Source organism: Schistocerca gregaria, chromosome X (assembly GCF_023897955.1).
Source record: "Schistocerca gregaria isolate iqSchGreg1 chromosome X, iqSchGreg1.2, whole genome shotgun sequence".
In the NCBI taxonomy this organism is placed as follows: domain Eukaryota; kingdom Metazoa; phylum Arthropoda; class Insecta; order Orthoptera; family Acrididae; genus Schistocerca; species Schistocerca gregaria.
The window spans coordinates 591612651-591632929 of record NC_064931.1 but is presented as its reverse complement, the minus strand read 5'-3'; the positions used below and the strand labels follow the sequence as shown (position 1 = coordinate 591632929).

Here is a 20279-nt window from a genome sequence, read left to right as displayed (position 1 = left end):
AATGTTTTCACTTTGTACTTCGTTGTTGTGTAGGCTGCTTTGGGATTGTCCTAGTTTGTGTCTTGTCCACTGTCTGTCAGCCGTGTTTAACTTGGCTATTACTTGGTATCATGTTCTCTTCTGTAGGCGATCCTTCTGCCTTGCAGCTTCGCCAGTTTCTCTTCTGGGTTCTGACATGCACTGATATCCAGCTACTTGTGGATATAGCATTGGTGAAGAGGCAGTTGATTAGTAGCATGGACACTAAATTGATTTGCTTGCTGGAGCAACAACTAATGCAGCAGAAAAAGCTACAGATAGGCTTGATACAGAAGTAGCTTCAGCTTCAGGTGGACAAACTCCGAGCATGTGAGACCATTTGCTCCAGTCCTCAGCACCCTGAGCTATTGACAACCCCTTCCATCCTCTATCATTTCTGCCTTTTACTGACACTACAGAGGGCTGACACACATATTTGCATCATCTGAAGCAACATTTCAAGGTATTTCATGTCACAGATGATTCATTGCAGCAATCGTAATATCTGTCATGGGCATCACCAGATATGTTTTTTCTGCTCCGAAAATTAGACCTCTGTCTGATCCCATCATGCTCTCCTTGCAGTAGATATTCATTCTGTTGACTAGTTATTATTTCCATGTGGTTATCATCATGTGGTTGCCTCCAGGCTTTATTTTCGTCAGTGCCGTAAACGATTTCACTTGCACTGGTCAATGCTGCAAGGCTTCGTACACAGACGCCTCGATTCATAATCACAGTTCAGCTGGCACCCAATCCGGAGAGTTGCACAGTGCCATTGAAACTGGATAACCAGTTGTAGGAGGACATCTTGTGCATCGCATTCCTTGTCAAAATTTTGCGGGCTGCTGACAAACAACTTTTGGTGAGGCCACAAGTTGTGGCAGTTAAGGCACCACCATGAGTTCCACCTCCATGTCACAGGCATCGGATGACACCCAGGTTGCAGCAACATTGTGATTCATCATTGTCCGACATTTCTGTGGTATCTTAGCCTCCAACTGCCCCTTCGTTGATGGTTTTGGAGACCACATCCTTCATGCCTGTAGTGTTTTTCCACCTACTTCCAAGCACACTGTCCAGATCACTGGGGGTCTTGCACACACTGTGGCAAACAGGGGCATCTCCGCTCAGTGTGTCAAAGCTGGGCAACTCTTTCTCATACCACCTCATTAGTGACCGTGACACCTTACATGCCCTGCATTCAGTAGTCACTGCTGGTGATGCCTTCATGTAGAAATTGCTTTTCACACTTCACATTTCTCACCAGGAAGTCTGTATCGAGGTTGACCCAGGAGTCACTGTATCTTTTATGAATCAGGTAACGTGCAGATCTGGACTAGACTGTGTTGTTCCACCCTCATCGCATTTGGTGGTCTGTCGGAATGGTTCTATTCCTCTCTGTTGGCATTTCTCAATCATTGCGGCCTACAGACATGTTATGTGGCTCATTACATTATTTGTCAATGAAACCCATCTGTTGTCAACAATTTTGCCCTTGATGCCTTTATGTGGCGTGGATTTTCTACCTCTGGTGAAGTCAAGGTCTTATCAACTGCAGTTCCTTTCCAGGGACTGGAAAATCTTTGCACTGTGCTTGCACCTCTATTTCAGCCGGATACCACATTTTGTTTTTACTGTGCCAGACCAATTCTAGTTACCTTATGTGCTGCTGTGAAGCAGAAACTAGATTGTCTACAGGCTGATCAGGTTATCGTTCGCCATCCACCTTGCCATGTGAATACAATGCCAGTAGATTTCTTCGTGACCAGTATAAATGTGACCAGCCAGCAAATGGTCAGTCAGTTCTGCACTTGCGTGTGATTTTCTCAGTTGCAGTCATTGCTGTACTTTCAGAGTATTCGATGATGACCTAGCTTACCTTGTTATTTCTGTTCACATATCAGATTGTCTCTGTCTCTCTCTTTATTCTTGACCTGTTGACATTGTTGTCATGAAGGTTTTTGTTTTGCACTTCGTTATTACGTAGGTTGCTTTGGGCTTGTCCTAGCCTGTCTTGTCCACCATCTGCCAGCCGTGTTTAGTTCAACTATCATTTGGTATTGTGTTCTCTTCCACAGGCAGCCCTTCTGCCTTGTGACTTCTCCCATTTCTCTCCTGGGTTTTGACATGTGCTGATATCCAGCTACTCATGGATAGAGCAGATTTAACTTTGAGATCAATATTGTAAAGGATACAGTCCTACTACATGTAAGTCACTGTCAAGCATACATTGTTTAGATGAAAAAATTTTGAACACTGGTGTCTTGAGAACATAGACAATGATCCGACTTTCTCAGTGTGCTAGCTTAAACATCCAGGTTGGGAACTAGATACACAATTACATAAAAAATTAAAGACTGCATGCTGAATGGTTGCCAGTAATGGAAATATCTCTGGCCTGAAAAACATGAGAAAACATTGCAGAAAAGTATTTGAAACTTCCTTCATCTTATCAGAAGCTGGAAACACGTGTGGTGTCAACATCATTGTAGTAACCAGTAATGTTGATGCTAATGTAACCATATCGCACTCCAGTGTGTACCTAACTAAATTATTCTGCAGTTTCAGTAGGTTCACAAACTGGCATTGCTGTTTATCATACGCTGTTTTTGCAGTTGCAGTTGCTGCTGCCATATTTCCAGAAATGTTGTATCCATGATGCACTGCTAAATATGCAAGGGTTTGAATCTGTCTTGACATTTTTCTGTCTTTCTGTACATAATAAAACATGGATTACTGTTAAAATCAATTGTCTCTCTCTTGAGAGAGAAAGAGAGAATTTTATTGGTGAACCAATAGCTCATATTATGATTTAAACCTACGTTTTTTTCATGTAAAATGTCTTTCATTCAAAGGCAGCTGTATGTCACATTTATATTTCATGCTGGATAAGTTTTCAATCTAGTTAATTCCCAAATGAATATACAGTAGGCCCTAGATAATGCAAGTCACTGAATGTGGCAATCCACATGAATTTGTATGTTGTCTCATTTTGAAATTACACTGTGTTAATTTTTCTCCTGTACCCATGTTCTGGAAAATTTTCAGGAAGTATGAGGCTGCAATGGAGGCTGTTATCCAGTTTGAAGGACGTGATCTCAAAAAGCATGATTTGTTGAATGTTGGGAGAGCGTATCTTGATCACCTGCTGTCAGTTCAAAGGTATCAAGAAGCAGCAGAGCTTTGTGTTAAAATACTCGGTAAGTCCAGTGTCTTTACTTTGGTAGTGGATGATTTCTGTTCTTAATTAGACAACAGTTATGTTTTTTTCTGTTCCTTTTATTCAGGGAGAGACAAGAGGCTCTGGGAAGAAGAAGTGTTTAAATTTGTTCGGCTGCATCAACTAAGAGCTGTGAGTCCATACTTGCCAAGAGGAGAACCTTCTCTGGACCCTCACATATATGAAATGGTTTTGTATGAGTACTTGAAAATGGACCCAAAGGTAATAGAGTTGTTTTCATTGAGAGAGAGAGAGAGAGAGAGAGAGAGAGAGAGAGAGAGAGAGTGTGTGTGTGTGTGTGTGTGTGTGTGTGTGGTGGCGGCAATGATGATGATGTTTGGTTTGTGGGGCCCTCAACTGTGCAGTCATCAGCACCCATACAAAGACCCAATTTTTACACAGTCCAACTTTGTACAGAATCCAATCTAGCTACTGTCACGAATGATGGTGATGATGATGATGATGATGATGATGATAATGATGATGCTGATGATGAAATGATGATGAGCATCACCGGGCAGAGAAAATCCCCAACCCGGCTGGGAATCAAACCTGGGACCCCGTGATCCAGAGGCAGCAATGCTAGCCACTAGAGAGAGAGAGAGAGAGAGAGAGAGAGAGAGATTGTGTGTGTGTGTGTGTGTGTGTGTGTGTGTGTGTGTGTGTGTGTGTGTGTACACGCACTTGTGCACACGTGAAAGCAATAGTGTGCTGTTATGTGTGACTGGAAAGATAAATGGTAACAGCAATTAGTCTGTAGAGGGTCTGCTGCTGCAGTGTGGGTGTGGGTGGGGGGGGGGGGGGGCTAGAAAATGGTCATATTTAGTGACAACAAAACTGGCCATAGCACAGAATTACAACTGTCTCATCAAAATGGCAGCAACAGATCATGTAACTTCATAGTTACTAAAGTAGAGATAGAGGAGGTAACTGTGAATGCTGTAAACTGCCTTGTCTGCTGGGTACCTATGAGGACATGCTGAAAAGTAACGCCTTTGAATTTCTTAAGTAAAAGCTCTTAAAACCTTTTTAAATACAACAAAAATTACTAATATTCTGCTTCTTCATTCTTCATGTCTACTTATTTCTAGACATTTACCATTAGAGGGCTCCTCATTGTAGCATGTAACATGGCAGTGTTAATGAAACTACATCAGTGCCTGAGAAACAGTGTGCTATAACCGAGTTTTGAATTTGAAGGGTTTGTCCACACATGGAACACCCTCTTCTTCATCATGACAGTGCCAGAGCACACGTGAGTACTGCAACATCTGCAACAATTCAGTGCCTCGGGTTAACTGTCATTGATCAGCCTCCATAAGGTCGCAACATGGCCCCATCCAATTTTCATTTGTTTCCAAAACTTACAGAACACCTTCGAGGACTGCATTTTGATAGTAATGAAGTGGTGCAAGCAGAGGTGAGGTTGTGGCTCTGTCAATTAAGTCAAACATTCTACAGTGACAGTACCAACAAACTGGTCTCTCATAGCAAGAAATCTGTTTCTCATCAAGGTGACTATGTTGAGAAATAAGTATGTAGACATGAAGGATAAAGATGCAGTATGCTAGTAACACATGTTTTATTTAAAAAGCTTTAAGAGTTTTCACATAAAAAATTCGGAAGCATTACTTTTCAGCATGTCCTCGTGTAATGATTAGCATGACGTGACTGAGGGAGTCAGAGTAGATCAGGATTTTTACCTCATCTACATCTAATCTGCAGCAGTGCCTTAAGGATCTTGCACACATATATCTGTGTTTCATAGATGACAAATTTATCCAGTAAGCTGATTCTGAGGTCATGTTTTTGGGTAAATTACACAGCAACCAAAGTTGTTGACAGGTACACCACTGTAGTGCCAATATAAAACAATGCAAATTTTAATTAAGAATCTTAATCTGTTGAACTGTCCCATAGGAAGTCAAGGAAATCTAAAATAAATCTTAAAATTTTTGATCTTCAGGTTGGCAGTAGCCTACACTCTTAGCAAGCAAGGTGGTGCAGTGGTTAGCACGATTGCATTTGGGAGGACGATGGTTCAAACATGCGTCTAGTCATCCTGATTTAGGTTTTCAACGATTTCGCTAAATTCCTTCAGGTGACTGCTGGGATGGTTCCTTTGAAAGGGCAAAGCTGACTTCCTTCTGTAATCCGATGGGACCGATGATCTCACTGTTTGATCTGCTCCCATAAATCAACTGCCCAACCAACCTAAACTCTTACGGTAAAGACCACAATCTGGCCGATGCCAAGGGTCACGAGGTCTACTTTTGCAGAAATCCTGTATTTGTGATAGCTTAGAGAACTACATGGGATACCAGTGAGTGCTGATTAAACAAGAATCTGTATGTGTGACATACCTTGAGGAAATGTCAGTAGATTGGTGCTGGGAGCTCACCAGCCTGAGCAAAGAAGCTGTCTTGTAAGTGTGTGCAGGCAGCTGAAGCCCTTTGTGATGGAAGGCATAGATAATCTTCAAACACTTTGGTATTCTTGCCTCATATTACTGATGCCCGTTGTCCACCTGTGATAGCATGGAAACTTTCTGGAACTGAATTAGCCATTCTTTCCTTTGTGAATATTATTTTGTAGCCAAGAGGACATAGGTGAAAGGGTAAAATTTTGGTTATCTGGAATGTATGTAGTTTAGTGGATTTTTCTCATTGAAGTAAATATCTTAAAAACTTTGGATGTCAGCAAAGTTTCAGTATCCCAAAAGTAACATTTCTACTACTGACCAGTTACAATTCAAAAGTCTCAAGTGGAAAACAATAAACTGATCCACCAAGTGTTAAGTGCAAAATTTACACTGCTTTAAAAGCATTCAGTTGGGAGTTTTTTATTGGGAGACACAAAAAGTACTGTAACTTTTGACATGTGTCATGGCAGTCATGGAGCGTGGGTGCACTGTATAACTTGGATTTTAAGGTAGTGTTCATGGAGCACTGGAATGGATCAGACTGCTCTTTGCTTACAAATATTTTACCAAAACTAATTATACTTTGAAAGTTGTGACTTCCAATATTTCTTTTTTTTTTTCCACCGTAATGTGTATTGCGCAAATTTTTAGAGATTGGAATGGTTCTGTAAGAAAAGGTCTATTTACCATATTCCCCATGTTGATTTAAATTGTCATCTGCTCAGGCTGCAGATCTTGCAAGAACAGAAGTTACTGGGCACCAGTGCCTTATATGCAGTGCGCCCCCTCTCCCTCTCCTCCCTCTCCCTCTCCCTCTCCCTCTCCCTCTCCCTCTCCCTCTCCCTCTCCCTCTCCCTCTCCCTCTCCCTCTCCCTCTCCCTCTCCCTCTCCCTCTCCCTCTCCCTCTCCCTCTCCCTCTCCCTCTCCCTCTCCCTCTCCCTCTCCCTCTCCCTCTCCCTCTCCCTCTCCCTCTCCCTCTCCCTCTCCCTCTCCCTCTAACACGCTTGGTATCACCCTGTCTCTCTCTCTCTCTCTCTTTCTCTCTTTCTCTCTTTCTCTCTTTCTCTTTCTCCCTCTCAGATATCTTGTGTTGTGTCGTAATCTCTCCATAGTATTACAGGACTGTAGGGAATAAAATTTACCTATTTACATAATGATTATAAAAAACAGAGCTAATTCTTTTGTCAATGCATGTTGTTAATGTGTGTGTCTTAATAGTGATCAATTAATTTTTGCATTTTACTTTTCATTTTATGAAGTTGTTATGAAATACAGCATATTTTTTGTAATTAATGAACTGTATTTTATTTTTCAGGGCTTTCTGAAAACAGTGAAGGAATGGTCACCAACACTTTACAATGTTCCTGCTGTTGTGAATGCTGTCCTGGAACATCTGCTGGTAAATGATACAGATAAGACACTACTGTTGGAAGCATTGGCCATCTTATATTCCCACGAGCACAAACACGATAAGGCTCTAGCTATGTACCTTAAGTAAGTTCCTAAAGTAACAAATAATTGTTTCTTTTTGGTTATTTTTCTTTTTCTGTTTAAAAAAATACCTTTCCATTGTAGGCTGCATCATAAGGATGCCTTCCAGTTGATCCAGGAACACAATCTGTACAGTTCAATCTATGACACAATAGAAGAATTGATGGATCTAGATTCTGAACAGGCTATTAATATGTTTCTGGAGAAAGATAGAGTTCCTGTTGATGTTGTTGTAAAGGCCTTGGAAAACAACCATCGTTATCTGTATTTGGTATGTTTATTTCACTTATATACCTTGTTAAGTACTTAAGCTATTTAAGTTGCAATGGAAATTAAAATTCTATTTGTTTTTACCTTTTTTCGATAGTCATTACACTGATCTTGGAGATTTTCCAAAAATCCTATCTGGTGTAGATGTTACTTTTGTGCTTTACAGCTGTAGTCTTGTCTGGTGAATTGATGATGAAATTTTCGTATTGGGCAAGAGTTTCTTGGTGAATATTTTGAGAAATAATGCAACTCACTCTGCAGGGACAGAGATTGTGAGTTATTTCAAGTGTCTGAGTTTTGGGCATATGTCTTCTCACTATACAGCCCCCCCCCCCTCTCCCTCTTCCTCCCACACCCTACACATGCCTACACACCTGTGGAGGCTGCAGGAGACAATGCACGAGAGGGCACATTCTGAATGAACTCTGGTATGTGTAAATTTGCCTGGACAGCACTTTCCCCAATCAAGAATATGCCCCAAGTTTAAGAAGAATGAAATCTAAAGATATAAGATACATCACCATGTTAGTCTGCTGTTGACCTCTGTCATTTCTGTGAGGAAACTTGCATGCAGCACAACTGCACTAAGATTGTCAAAACTTTTAACTCCAGACTCTAGTCTTGTATTCATACAGACACTGACCGTCAAGAGAATACATTTTTCTTCATTGCTACTTCAGTGACAGAGCCAGATAAACCCCAGTCTCCTCTAGAATTACAGGGGAAGAAGATGAAATGAGTGTGCTAATCTCCTGTTCCTGAGGCAACACTCTTACTTTGAGCACTTCACTGGGTGCCAGAACAACAGTAGGAAAGAAAATAAATACAGACATGCCTCTTGTGTAGGCAGTGGGCAACGTATGAATAGCAGAAGAATGATTTCTCTCTCTCTCTCTCTCTCTCTCTCTCTCTCTCTCTCTCTCTCTCTCTCTGTGTGTGTGTGTGTGTGTGTGTGTGTGTGTGTGTGTGTGTGTGTGTGTGTGTGTGTGTGTGTGTGCACTGCTAGACACTGAACTAGAAGCAGTTGTTGTTAATGTTAAGGTATATGAAAGTCTAATGGCAAGCAACAATTTCTGCTCATCAGACAGTGAGATTAAATATAAATACATTGATGACCTACTAGAACAGCTGCTACAGTTGTTTCTGTAATTGGGAGACTTCAACACACTCAACCCATTGTAGAGCTTTAGAAGTAAGTCCAGAAAACATAATATAGCTGAGAAAATAACTATTGGGATTTACTTATGTGTACTTAATCCTTGAGAAACAACACACTTGACTAGAAGACACAGTATCTACACCAGTGTTGACCTTGCAATTAGTAGTTTAGTTTAAACCATGTTTCAATTGAACATTCATGATCAGCTGTGTGACAGTGACCATTATCTAGTTATCTTCTCTTCTCCAAACCAGAAACCAGTAGATTTACTTTGCTTTCCAAAGAGCTGATTTGTCAGCTTTTAGCTGCAGGGTTATGTTGGAAACTTTTGCATGTTGCTGAAAAGACAAGTTCTTGTATCTTGACTCTTTTCCATCAAAAAAATGTACTTTGGTGGTCTGAGGAGAATGCAGCAGCCACCAGAGAGTGCTAACAGCTATTTCAGTGGTATAAAACCATCCTCCATGACCAGCTTGATCACATTTAAAATATTGTACATGAAGGCATGCTATTTCATAAAAAAGGAGAAAAGGAAGCTGGATGTTATCCATGAGCGGACATATCCCATATTCATAAGTGTGGTGTAACCGTTGTCATTTCTGTGACCATTATATTTTTGTATCAGTGACCAGAACTGAATTTAATGGTGGTATTATTGTGAACCCTTTTGGTATTGTCAACACTTTGTTCCATACTCCTTGAGCAAAAAGTATCACACTGTATTTGTTTCCATAAGCAGGTAGCAGTATGTCAGCTTGTCTTTCTGTACGCAATGACCAGTGCTAGATAGTGACCCATTTTCTGACTGAAAGATTCACAGTTAACAAACATTGTTTCAAGACACACCTCTAGATCCTGACAAAATTCATATTCAGATGATTAAAGACCTTAGCATCAAAAGTAAAATATTTGGAACAGTTTTAGGCATGCAGACAAGTGGTCGTTTACTACACTCCATGATATTTTGACTGGGCACTAGCCAGTCACCTTCAAGTGATCTGTGGAACATTGAAGATGACCTCCCAATCCCACAGTTTATTAGTGAGCTGTGTTTGTTCTGCATATGTGTGAGATTGTGGTGACAGGCTGACCATTCTATCTGGCAGGCAGTGCTCTCACTGGTGAAATTACGGAGCTCAGCTGTCCTTGTGGCTGTCACTTGCTGTTGTCATTGGCATGCTCTGTCATCTTCATTTGAAGCAAATCACAGAAGTGATGGTGTGACACACTTTATGGAGCAATAATCGTGATGATAGGTGAGTTACCTAATTCCACCAGCAAGGACATAGCCTGCCAAGTAGTGTTATCGGCCTGTCACCACAATCTTATAGCATGCACAGAATACACACAGCATGCTAAAAAATTGAGGGGTGAGGTTAGTCTACTTCTGTTTTTGATGATTTTCTGGAAGATGCCCAGTCAAAATATTGTGGAGTGTAGTAAATGACCACTGGCTCCAAGCACGAACCTTTGAATATCAATGCTGCTGGGAACATTTTAAAATTCAAGAGTAAGATTCATATTCTTAGGATTTTCAATCATGTAGGGCAGAGAGGTGAATTTCCTTTCCACTGAAGAGACAGTATTGTCATTACACTATTGAAACCTGAGAAGGACCCATGTTTTCAGAACTATTATAGGTCAATCTGTCTGATGAACTGTGCAACACAGTTGAAAGGATGGTGAATCAGCGTCTACTATGGTGCCTCAAATTCTGTGAATTTCTGTCCCAGTACAAATGGCCATTTGTGGCTTGTGATCCACTACCTATCATCTGCTGTGCCTGTAATCCACTTCCAGAAATGCCTTTGTGCACCTTCATCACTTAATTTCTGTTTTCTTTGATTTTTAGAAAGTTTACGACACTGCTTGGCACTACCGTTGTTGTGGTAAATGGGGAATTCGGCTTTTATCCAGAATTTCTTGTCTCCTTGACTTTTGTTCAGCAATTAACACATACAAAAGAATAGAATACTCCAGAGATTTGTCCTAAGTGTCATCCTTTTTGCTATTGTGGTCAGGTCCTTTGTTTCACAGTCACTATATGTGAGTGATTTCTATCTACACAGCACTACATCAATGGGTGCTGCTGAACACCAGTTGTAGGAAGCCAATTGCATAGCTAATGCTTGATTTTCAGCCACCCCCTGTCCCCTTCTCTAGAAACATGTCATGTAGTTTCACCGTCTCCGCGCAGTACATCCCCACCTTGACGTCTCCATAAATAATGATTTCTTAAATTTGGCTGAGCTATTCCAATTCCTGAGTTGTTTCTTTGGTAACAAACTTATGTGGCTGCTACACAAATCCCAGCTGAAAACAAACAATATAGCAAAAATATGGACAGTGTCTGACAAGTTCCATCAGTGGGCTTCTAGAAGAGGTTGGCATGCTGCTGCCAAGAGTCTGACACTAGTTGTACTAGTGAACTGTGCGGTAATCATCTGTCAAATACCCAGCCACTACCCATTAATCTTGTATAACCTACACTATAGGCTTTTTATGCACTGCTTCACAGTTGACAGGATAACTGGTGAGTGAGTGGAGGTTTTAAGAAATTCCTTCCTGCTCCTTTTAGTAAACTACATCCAAAGACATCCTCCTCAGGTATAACGATAAAGTATACTTAGTTTTGAGTTACATCTTAACCTGTTCCATAGACCACAGGAGCATGCAGGTTTTACCATCTTCCTGCAGCTACTACTTTCTGTCCTCCACAAATACCTCGGTGCAGAAATTATACAGGATGATTTTTCCACTGTGTTTAAGTCTACGGATTGATCGATGAGAGGACACGGAACAAAAAAAGGTCCAATTGACTTACGTGCTGAAATGCATGGTTTCCATGTTGGAGACCACTTATTGGATCATACTTTGTTACAGAGACTGTGGTCTAATATGTACTGTACCATCCAGCCACAGTTACATTATGTCTGGTTTCCTCCTAGAGGATAGTACTGCTCCTCATACGTCATGCCCTAGCACCCGCTCTTGCCATAGTAATTGGTAATGTTTTGTCTGATTCACTTCTCTTGCTGACTCACCTTGTAGTGGACGTGATACAGTGTTGTCACATTGGTCCCCTATTCAAATCAAGAGCTTGCCGAATGATCCATGTGTGTACTTACAGAAAGGCAAACACCAATGGGCAACGGGCACCTCAGCATTCAGTATTTGCAACAGTGTTCCACCATTTGTCTGAGACAGGGTCGTTCCAGGAAGCAGAAAGCCATGAATGACGTACCCAGACATGGAGGAAAATGTGATTAACACTGTGGAAGGTGACCACCATGTCAGTATCAGACAGTTGGCGTGCCAGTACAGGGTAAGCCAGGCAACCGTGGGGAACATTCTCCATGACAGTTGTTTCTACCTTCATTACTTGAAGTGTGTGCAGGGATTACTAGCAACAGACTTTCCAAATTGCGAACAGTTTTGTCACTGGTTGCTTCACCAGACAACCACAATTCTGGGTTTTATGTCATGCATCCTATTTACAGATGAGCCACCATTATGTGGAGTGGTATCTTCAACTTTCATAATGGTTATCTGTGGGATAGTATGCAGAACCCCCATGGTATGGTGACAGCAAATCATCAGCGTCAGTGCAGCCGTCATGTGTGGGCCGGCATAATTGGCAACCATATTTAAGGGACCAGTCTTCCTTCCAAGCCATCTAACAGGTCAGAACTATCGGCATTTCTAGCGGGTGACTTTGCCTCCCCCCCTACTGGAATAAGTGTCGTTGATGACTTGAAGAATGGTGTGGCTGCTACATGATGGTGCTCCAGCCCACTATGCCATTAACGTCCATACGCATGTCAGTTGTGTCTTCCCTGCTCGATGGATTGGACGAGGCGGTCCAGTTGCGTGGCCTGCTCATTCCCTGGATCTCAACCTGTGCAATTTGTGGTTATGGGGCCATCTCAAAAGTATCATGTGTGTGGAGCCTATTCCAGATAAGGGGACACCGGAGCATCATATTCGTGCTGCCTTTGACACTGTTTGGATGCTGCCAGGCCAATGCGAACATGTGAGACAGAACATGCTACAGCGCGTACACGCATGCGTTGAGGCACATGGAAACCATTTTCAACGCATATTGTGACTGTGGCTGCATGGTACAATGCACATTAGACCACAGTCTCTGTAACAATGTATGATTTAATAAATGGTCTCTAGCATCGAAACCATGCATTTCTGGACATAAGTTCATTAGAACTTTTTTGTTCCGTATCCTCTGATCGATCAGTCCCAAGAGTTTGTCCACAGTGGAAAAAATCACCCTGTATATAGAATGAGCCAGCTAAGAGAAATCACCCAAAATTTATCCAAAATGAGTGAAAATAACAAGGTGTGATTTTCACTAAGCTATAGTGGACAATATATTAAATTTTCAGACACTCACAGGTAATTTTTATTGTTTATAGTTGCCTCATGACACCAACTTTTTTTTTTAATAGAACAACATACTTTTTTGTGACCTTGAAAAGAGTTCGAAGAGGAAGTCAATGACATAACATGTGTGGAACTTGTTCAGATATAACAAGGTAACAGTACTTAACACCACTCGCCTACCATCTGAAGAAGAGGTCCCACAAATATATGCCTTACAGTACCAAGTACAAGCAAACTCAGTTACAGTTTCTGTGTTTAGGGTTGTGATTATCATTTCAAGTGCCCAAAATGTTAATCTTGAACATTGATGCAGGCTATACAATGATGTAGGACAGATGTTACTGCCTAATGAATTTCGCAGTACAGTACAGTACTTCACATATTTGGCAGTTGCAAGTGTGTCGTTGCAGAACTCTTGTTTCAATTCTCCCCACAGATAAAGGTACAAAGATGTTAGTCCGGTGGTTGTGCAGCCATTTTGTGTTCCCCAAATGACAAATCCAGTAAACTCAATGTTCTGTTAATCTGTAATAATTTGGGTGGAGTGGGTGGTACAGCCATCACACTGCTACCACATGGGCTGGTGTAAAGTGAGAAGTCTTACAGTAATTTCAGCAACATATCTGTTAGGAACAGAAGCTACTTGTGGTTGTCAGCGTCTCATTAATAAAATGATCCAATGAAGCAATTCTTCAAAACCGGCACTGCATGTTGACAAAACAAGGTGGTTGTTTATCCACTTCTCTTAGCCAGTGTGGATTTTGGACTGACCAGTAGTGCATATTGCGAAGATTGATTTGTATATAGTTTGCAGGTGACACTTATCTGTGTACAAAATCTCAAATGGAAATGCTGTTTCACTCTGCAGTTTCTATAAACACCTTGCAGCTCTGTAATTGATTTTCAAAGTCATTGCCATGAATCTGTTGATGGAGTGAAATGTAAAAATGATGAAATGTGTTGAGCATAGTATTCAGAGCATTTTTCAAGCTGCCTCATAGTGATGTGTAGGTTGTATGTTACAGATGCTAAAATGTTATTTGTATTTCTCTCGGCAATTGCTGATCTTTTTCGTTGGCATATTTCATTCTCCACACTTCCAGTTTGTTGAAATTTTGTATTATGTATGCAAAGACAGATTGCATTGACTGAGCCCAATAAGGATAGGTTTCAGCACACAACTGCACTGCTGCTGTAATAGTTTGGTGACATTCACCACAAGCAAAAACTATAACTGTTGTATACATCATGAATCTCTGAATAGCTTCATGAGGAAGTTGACTGATTACTGCATCAGCAGAACCCAGACTGAGGAAATTCAAGAGTGCAGTTAAACATATGAACTGTATCTGCAGTATGTGTTTGCTTGCATTTAGTGCTGTAAGGCAGATGTTTGTGTAACATCTGACTGCAGGAATGTTGCTTGTGGTGCTGCATACCTTGTCACTATTCAATTAAGTGCCACACATCCACATGTTATATTTCTTAAGGCCTCTAAAGGCTCATTTCAATGCCATGGAAAAAAATGTAGTTCTCCTAAAAAGAAGAAAGGTCAGAAAATTTGCCATACTGTTGCTATAACTAGCAAAAACAGCACCTCGATATATTTACTTTATTATGTGATGGCTGTGGTTATAGCTTGATACCAGTGCCTACCAATTTTAATTGTATGTTACAGCACTGAGGATGACAAAAAAAAAAAAAAAAACAACGGCCAATGCTGATTTTCCTTCCAATTCTATCCACTTTTTGGTCATGATGCACACACGACGCCATGGAGTCGCCAATCAATATATTTACTTATCCTGGATATACGAGAGAACTTCAGAACATAGGTTATAGATGTTGTCCCACACAAAGATCATTGCAGAACAAGAGTGGCACATTGCCGGAGGAGAGTACATGTTGTGGCACTCCTGCAGACACAGATATGCTGTGATATCGGTAACAGGTGCATCACAGTGTAGGGCTGAAGTGACACGGCAACTGGAAATGTACACCAAAGTTGAAATACACAGGACAGTATGATTCTTATGGGCAAAACATCTAAATTTCACATACATTCACCATGAAATTCTGGCAGTGTACAGACCAAATGCAATGTTGTGTCTAGCCATAGTGAAATGGTGTCAGCAATTTGACTAAAGCCCCACAGATATGGGCAACACTGACCAGGAAGGAAGGCCATTGACATGACAACAGATGACAATGTCCAGGATATCTAGGAACTGACTCGCAATAGTCTTAAATTCTCTGACAATAAGGATGGTTACAAAGTGGTTCTCAAGTGACTCTGTGACCAAAGAGTGGGTTTCTGTCATCCAGAAACTGAATGATTCGTGGACCATTCTGACCATGACTTGTTGAATATATTGAAAAATAGTGTCATGTATCTTTGCCACTTTGAAGCACAATGCAGCATTCAAGAAAATTTATTTGGTCTGCCATAATAAGGTATAACTTCCTTTATGAAGTACCCTTGTATCTGGGGTGTCCTGTCCTGCCCTGTATACAGACAGATTGCATTGTGTACAGTGGTGCCTATGAACAATGTCATATACTAAGAGTATATGAAGACAGTAACTTGTTCTCGAAAGAACAGTTACTGTTGATGACCATGCAGCTCTTCCCGGTCGGGGCATGCATTTTCAGCTGTCCACATCAAGGTATATCAACACCTGTCGGCAGCTGAGGTTTTCAGTTAGTCATCATTTATGTACTAAGAGCATGCAGTGTGTTCCGTGCTGAGATGATAGCCAGCACCTGGGCTTTGATACAAACACATCAGAAGTTGGGAAAACAAAAATTTACTATTGTACTATGTCACCTACAAGCTACTGATCAGTAGTAGCCACTGAACATACTGGTATCAAACATCTAAGATCTGCTGGCTGAGATTAATGGCTCTGGCAATTCCTCAGGTTCATTTGGGCTGCAGGTCACATTGACATTCTATGAAATTAGCTTGCTGATCAAAATAAGGGAGATTTACTACAGGAGAATTACTAAATCTTGGAAAGCCTGGCACTTTCTCATTAAAACTAAGATACTTAGTCACAAAATTTTGGGGCCATTGCAAACCAACACCCCCCCCCCCCCCCCCCACCTTCACCCCCATACACATACAAAGCAAAAATGTTATGGCCACCATCTTAATAGTGTTTTTCTAGCTTTGGAATAAATACAGCAGTGATTTTGCATGGCTTGTGTTTGACAGGTCCTTGGTAGGTTTCTGGAAATATGTGGCACCTGATATCTATGCACAGATCAAGCAGTTCCCATAAATTACACTCTGTTGGTCTGCAGGTGTAGAGCTGGCACCTGGTAGCATCCCAGATGTGTTCCATTGGGATCAGATCAGACAAATTTGATGATCAATACATCTCCTTAAGTTCACTATATGTTTGTCAAACCACTGTAGCACAGCTCTGGCCTTGTGACACAAACAGTTATCTTAGTGGAAGATGCTATCATTGTCAGGGAAGACACCACGCATGTAGGGATGCAGGTGGTATGCAATAGTATTCATGTAGTGCACAGCTATCATGGTGTCTTTGATTACTACCACAGGTCCCATGGAAGCTAAGGCGAATGTCCTTAATAAGACAATGCAACCTCCACCAGCTTGTGTTTGTTGCATAGTGCGTTTTCCAAGCATCCATTCACCTGGATGATGGTGTATCTGAACATGACCATTGAGCTAGTGTAACAAGAAATGTGAATCATCCAACCAGGTACTCATTTCCATTGATCCATAGTCCAGTCTTGACGATCCAGTGGCCACTGGTGATGTCATTGGGTCAACATGGGACATGTAAGGGTTGTCTGCTGCGAAACCCCATGGCCAGCAGGAAGCACTGAATGGTGTACTCCAGAACACTTGTGCTGCACCAGAATTTTGCTTTTTTATCAGATATGCCACAGATCACCACCTATCCTGCTTTACAGAGTAAGCAAGCTTCAGATTTCCACATTCTATAATGAGGTATAGACATCCAACATACTGCCACCTTCATGTGATTTCACTAACCTTCATGCACTTTCCCTAGATGTCCACAACAGCAACATGTGAACAGCTGACCAGTTTTGCCATTTCCAAGAAGCTCGTTCCCAAGTGTTGGTCTATAACAACCTCCTCCTTTGTCAGAGTAGCTTATGTTAGTAAATTTCCCCATTGACAGCCTGTATTGGCTTTAGGATGATTCCCTGTTTGTCTCTACTCTGCTTACATACTTTCGTTACCACGTTATGTTCCCACAGTGTCACCAGACTATTTAATTTTGTGGTGGACATTTGTCATAATATTTGGGCTCATCAGTGTATTACAGTATGCAAACTGAAAGCTTGAGACACCAGGCTTACTCACAGTTTTACATTGTGATGTGTGGACTTGTTCTACATGTGCTCCTTCAGCAATACAAGTTTTATTGAACACAAGTTAAGTACAAATAAATCATAGAAAATAATGGATCATGACTCTTCATGAACCAAACAGAAAGAAAGACTTCTAGATGTGAATATCTCTTGACAGTTAAAGTGCTGTAGAGATTTACTGAGTAACTCAAACATTAGTGCTGGAGGACACTGAAGCTTGATCAGGCTGGGAAACACTCTAATACAAACTACTGTCTCGGTGGACGCATATGCTGTCAGTAGAGTCACAGTAGGTATGACATGAGGTCGAATGGAGACACCACCACATGAGGAAAATAGACATGACCGTGTGCAAGCCAACAGCTGGAGATAATTCAGTCCAAATCAATCTCCAGAAAATAGCATTGTATCAGAAGGTCATCGTAAATAAGTCCATTGTGACAGTCCTTAAATCAGCCACTTTTGTGTACCCAAGTGGTTCCGATAGATGTATCATTCCACTCCTAGCAACCTCACTAGATATATGCATAATGATATCAATTGATCTATCAAAATATTTACAAGATTGTCCCCCCCCCCCCCCCTCCCCTCTCCGAAGAAGCCCATAGGGCTGAAGCCTTCCTGGCTGGTGCAGGGCAGGAAAAGGTGGGTGCAGCGTATCCTGCTCCAAAGGTAGGGGCTATGGTTTGTGATGCTGTTGGTGGTAGAAGTGTCATCCTAACCGCCGTCTGCTTCACGTCTGCTGTGCAGCGAGCTACTTTAATTTAAGTATTAACTGTATTTTTCTTACTTGTCACTTCTTCTTCCGTGTGTTTTTGCTTTGAGGAAGCTTTAATTGTCGAGTGCTATTAATAGTGTTTCATAGATTTCGTGTTTGTTTTGAATACAGTGAGAGAGAGTCCCTTTAGTCAACCATAGTGCCAGTAGTGCTAGTGTTTGTTTTCAATACACTCCAAAGACAGGTAGTGCTATTTTCATTGTTTTCTACAAGAAGTGGCTAGCAATCACAGTTTAGTCAATAATCAGCCGCCTTTAGTGAATTAGCAGTCTAGCAGAGTTGATTAACTCTCTCCAGTAAATTGATTCCTTAGGATGGATAGGATGTGTGACTGCTGTGTATGGACGCAGGAGGAGCTGGCCACTCTTCGCGAACAGCTGAGCGTGTTGATGGCCGCGGTCAGCCGTCTTCAGGCTGCTGCCTCAGAGTGTAGCGGCAGTGGGGAGTCTGGTGCGTCGCAAGGTACACCCCAGGTGTTACATGCTTCACCTACTGTCCCTGCTGTCGAGACATCTTCGTGGGTACCGGGCGCGGTTGGGCCACCCTCTCCCCAAGGGAAGTGCTGGGTTCAGCGGCGTTCGCCGTGCACGAGGCGGAGGGTAAATGTGGAGGCTGTCTGTGTGGCATCACCCGCTCTGCCTGTGAGTGGACATGTGGCTGCTCCTTCAGCAAGGTCCGAGCAGGCACACGGGGGGAGGGGTTTATTAGTTATTGGGAGCTCCAACGTTAGGCGGGTGATCGATCCCCTTAGGGAAATAGCGGAAAGGTCGGGGAAGAAGGCCAGTGTTCACTCTGTTTGCTTGCCGGGGGGTCTCATCTGAGATGTGGAGGAGGCCCTACCGGCGGCGATAGAGAGCACTGGGTGCACCCGACTGCAAATTGTTGCTCATGTTGGCACCAATGACTCCTGCCGACTGGGTTCAGAGGTCATCCTCAGTTCATACAGGTGGTTGGCGGAATTGGTGAAGGCGGAAAGCCTCGCTCGCAGGGTGGAATCTGAACTAACTATTTGTAGTATCGTTCCCAGAACCGATCACGGTCCTCTGTTTTGGAGCCGAGTGGAAGGCTTAAACCAGAGGCTCAGACGATTCTGCGGAGATCTGGGGTGCAAATTTCTTGACCTTCGCTATCGGGTGGAGAAATGTAGGGTCCCTCTGAATAGGTCAGGTGTGCACTACACGCCGGAAGCGGCCACAAGGGTAGCGGAGTACGTGTGGAGTGCACATGGGGGTTTTTTAGGTTAGAGAATTCCCTCCCTAGGCCCGACAAGATGCCTCCTGAGACACGGCAAGGTAGGAGTAGGCAAAATGCAACAGGGAATAACAATATTAATGTACTAATAGTAAACTGCAGGAGCGTCTATAGAAAGGTCCCAGAACTGCTCTCATTAATAAACGGTCACAACACCCATATAGTACTGGGGACAGAAAGTTGGCTCAAACCAGATGTAAACAGTAATGAAATGCTAAACTCAGATTGGAATGTATACCACGGAGACAGGCTGGACAGTGAAGGGGGAGGCATGTTTATAGCGACAAGAAGTGCAATAGTATCGAAGGAAATTGACGGAGATCCGAAATGTGAAATGATTTTGGTGAAGGTCACGGTTAAAGCAGGCTCAGACATGGTAATTGGATGTCTCTCAGCAGCTGTTGTGGCTGAGCACCTGAAGGATAATTTGGAAAATATTTCGAGTAGATTTCCCCACCATGTTATAGTTCTTGGTGGAGATTTTAATTTGCCGGATATAGACTGGGAGACTCAAACGTTCATAACGGGTGGCAGGGACAAAGAATCCAGTGAAATTTTTTAAAGTGCTTTATCTAAAAACTACCTTGAGCAGTTAAACTGAGAACCGACTCGTGGCGATAACATATTAGACCTTCTGGTGATAAACAGACCCGAAGTATTTGAAACAGTTAATGCAGAACAGGGAATCAGCAATCATAAAGTGGTTACTGCATCGATGATTTCAGCCGTAAATAGAAATATTAAAAAAGGTAGGAAGATTTTTCTGTTTAGCAAAAGTGACAAAAAGCAGGTTACAGAGTACCTGATGGCTCAACACAAAAGTTTTCTCTCAAATACAGATAGTGTTGAGGATCAGTGGACAAAGTTCAGAACCATCGTACAATATGCATTAGAT

The 20279-nt window shown here is 42.0% G+C and overlaps 1 protein-coding gene across 1 annotated transcript in view; it reads left to right on the top strand.

Moving 5' to 3' along the window:
* Positions 1 to 20279, top strand: part of LOC126299401 (vacuolar protein sorting-associated protein 41 homolog) — a 143575-nt gene that overhangs the window by 78330 nt on the left and 44966 nt on the right. The window contains exons 9-12 of the mRNA XM_049991275.1: positions 3070 to 3221; positions 3309 to 3463; positions 6979 to 7157; positions 7239 to 7425. Of these exons, the coding sequence (XP_049847232.1) occupies positions 3070 to 3221; positions 3309 to 3463; positions 6979 to 7157; positions 7239 to 7425 (673 nt within the window). The remainder of the gene's footprint in view (positions 1 to 3069; positions 3222 to 3308; positions 3464 to 6978; positions 7158 to 7238; positions 7426 to 20279) is intronic.